This window comes from Propithecus coquereli, unplaced genomic scaffold, assembly GCF_000956105.1.
Source record: "Propithecus coquereli isolate 6110/MARCELLA unplaced genomic scaffold, Pcoq_1.0 Scaffold296, whole genome shotgun sequence".
In the NCBI taxonomy this organism is placed as follows: Eukaryota; Metazoa; Chordata; class Mammalia; order Primates; family Indriidae; genus Propithecus; species Propithecus coquereli.
This window is the reverse complement of record NW_012148574.1, coordinates 2119798-2121763: the sequence shown is the minus strand read 5'-3', so window position 1 is coordinate 2121763 and position 1966 is coordinate 2119798. Positions and strand designations below refer to the sequence as shown.

General features: G+C 38.2%; 1 protein-coding gene across 1 annotated transcript in view; it reads right to left on the bottom strand.

Moving 5' to 3' along the window:
- Positions 1-1966, bottom strand: part of ZNF236 (zinc finger protein 236) — a 98897-nt gene that overhangs the window by 53005 nt on the left and 43926 nt on the right. Inside the window, exon 11 of the mRNA XM_012648880.1 lies at positions 1128-1302. Coding sequence (XP_012504334.1) covers positions 1128-1302 — 175 coding nt within the window. The remainder of the gene's footprint in view (positions 1-1127; positions 1303-1966) is intronic.

Sequence of the window (1966 nt, the reverse complement as noted above, 5' to 3'; positions counted from 1 at the left end):
AAAAACTCTGTATACCGTTTAACCTTCATTTCCACTGAATTATATTTTGTTTAATATTAGTTTTGCCTATAGACTGGATTATCTTGCCTAGGAAGATGATAAAATATAGAAATTGCATAAAAATATAAATTCACACATAGCATTTAATAGGTGCTATGGTCTGAACATTTGTGTCCCCCCAGATCCCTGTGTTGAACCCTAATTCCCTGTGTGAGAGTAATAAGAGGTACAGCCTTCGGGAGGTAGTCAGGCTGGGAGGGCAGAGCCTCCACAAGTGGGATTAGTGTCTTTAAGAAAGAGGCCTCCGGAAGCGGCCCTCCCCCTTCCTTCGGCCACGTGAGGATACGGCCAGAAAGCACCGTCAGTGAGGAGGACAGTCCTCCCAGACACCGACTCTGCCCGCACCCTATTCTCAGATTTCCCAGCCTCCAGAACAAACTGTGAAAAATCAATTTCTATTATTTGTAAGCTATCCGGCTTATGATATTTTTGTTATGGCAGCTCAAATGTACTAAAACAATGGGGTTTCCTAAATTTTGTTCCAGTACTTACAAAAATTGTTTTTTCTAAAGATTCTAGCAAACAGTGTATTCTAGCTAGTTAACAAAATCATAGTTTGGATTGATTATAATAACATTGAGCTTAAAAAGAACTTAAAAACAGGTAGGTTTTTCTTTTCCTTTTTAATTCAAAGATTAAAGCAGCCCAAATAATAATCTGTCACACCCCACACGGGAACTCGAAGATGGAAACAACAAGGTGCACTCTGTGTCCACACAGAACCCTCGTCACCTGCAGCAGCTTCACTCGGGCAGCAATGTTTCCTCAGCGAGGACGTACACATGACTGTCTGCACTTACACATATTTCTCTCTGAACCAAGAACACAATTTGAGCAGTAGTTTAGACACAACTAGGATTGTAATCTCGACTGTGAAACATACTAGCCCATGAAGCCAAACTAGGCTTAACAAAGACTTCATTATCACCAGGCCTAAAACTATTTAAGTGCACAGTCCTTAACATCCATCTACGATGCATAAAACACTAAAGAAAAGATTACTCAGCAAACCGTGACGACGCCTTCCACCCATCTTACCTAAGTCAGTTATGAGAATCGGCTCTTGCAAAGGAATGTCAGGCACTGGAACGTTTGTCTTGCCCACACGAACCTTCGCGGGTTTGCGCTGGTGCCTTATCTTCCTTAACTCCGTGTGTTTAAAGTGGGAAGCAATGTGAGTCTTCCTATGGCCTGAGGTTCGGAATTTTTTGTCACAGTGAGGACATGCAAAAGGTCTAACTCCTAATAAAAATAAAAGCACATTTTAGATTTCAAGAAATTAAATCTCAACAGTGAATGCCAACATAAAATGTTAGTATTTCCAATATTAATTTGAATATTCAATGTGTTATTCCCTGCTTATAATTTCATAGGTATTATAAATTAGACTTTTTCCCCTTGTTTGCGTACACTGCATATTCAGCATATTATAGATGTCAAGGCATGTAATAAGAGCACCGTAAGTAAAATAGAACATTCACTATTTTCAGGACAAAGCCTTAAATTGTAAAATACAGATATCCAAACAACTAGTAGTCCTTAAGAATTCTAAAGTGTATAAAACTGCTTTCTCTCAAATTGTGATCTATAAATTGACTTAACAATGCCCACCTCCAGGTTTGTTGCTGAGATTACACACACTGATGTTTAAATAGCACTAAATAGCAGCGTCTCGCACTTTGTAAACAAGCAGTAAATGGTCGCTGTTATTGACTGTAAATACTGATGACGATAATAATTATCTTCTTAATGATCCTCTACTACTGTGTCCCATTTCTGAACAGTATTTCCTTCTTTTATTATTTTATTGGTAAGTGAAAATGTAGATTCCAAAGAAAGACATATTTTTAAAAAATTGACTAATTTCATTTTTTCAAATACTCATCCACATGGTCAGCCCAGCAGG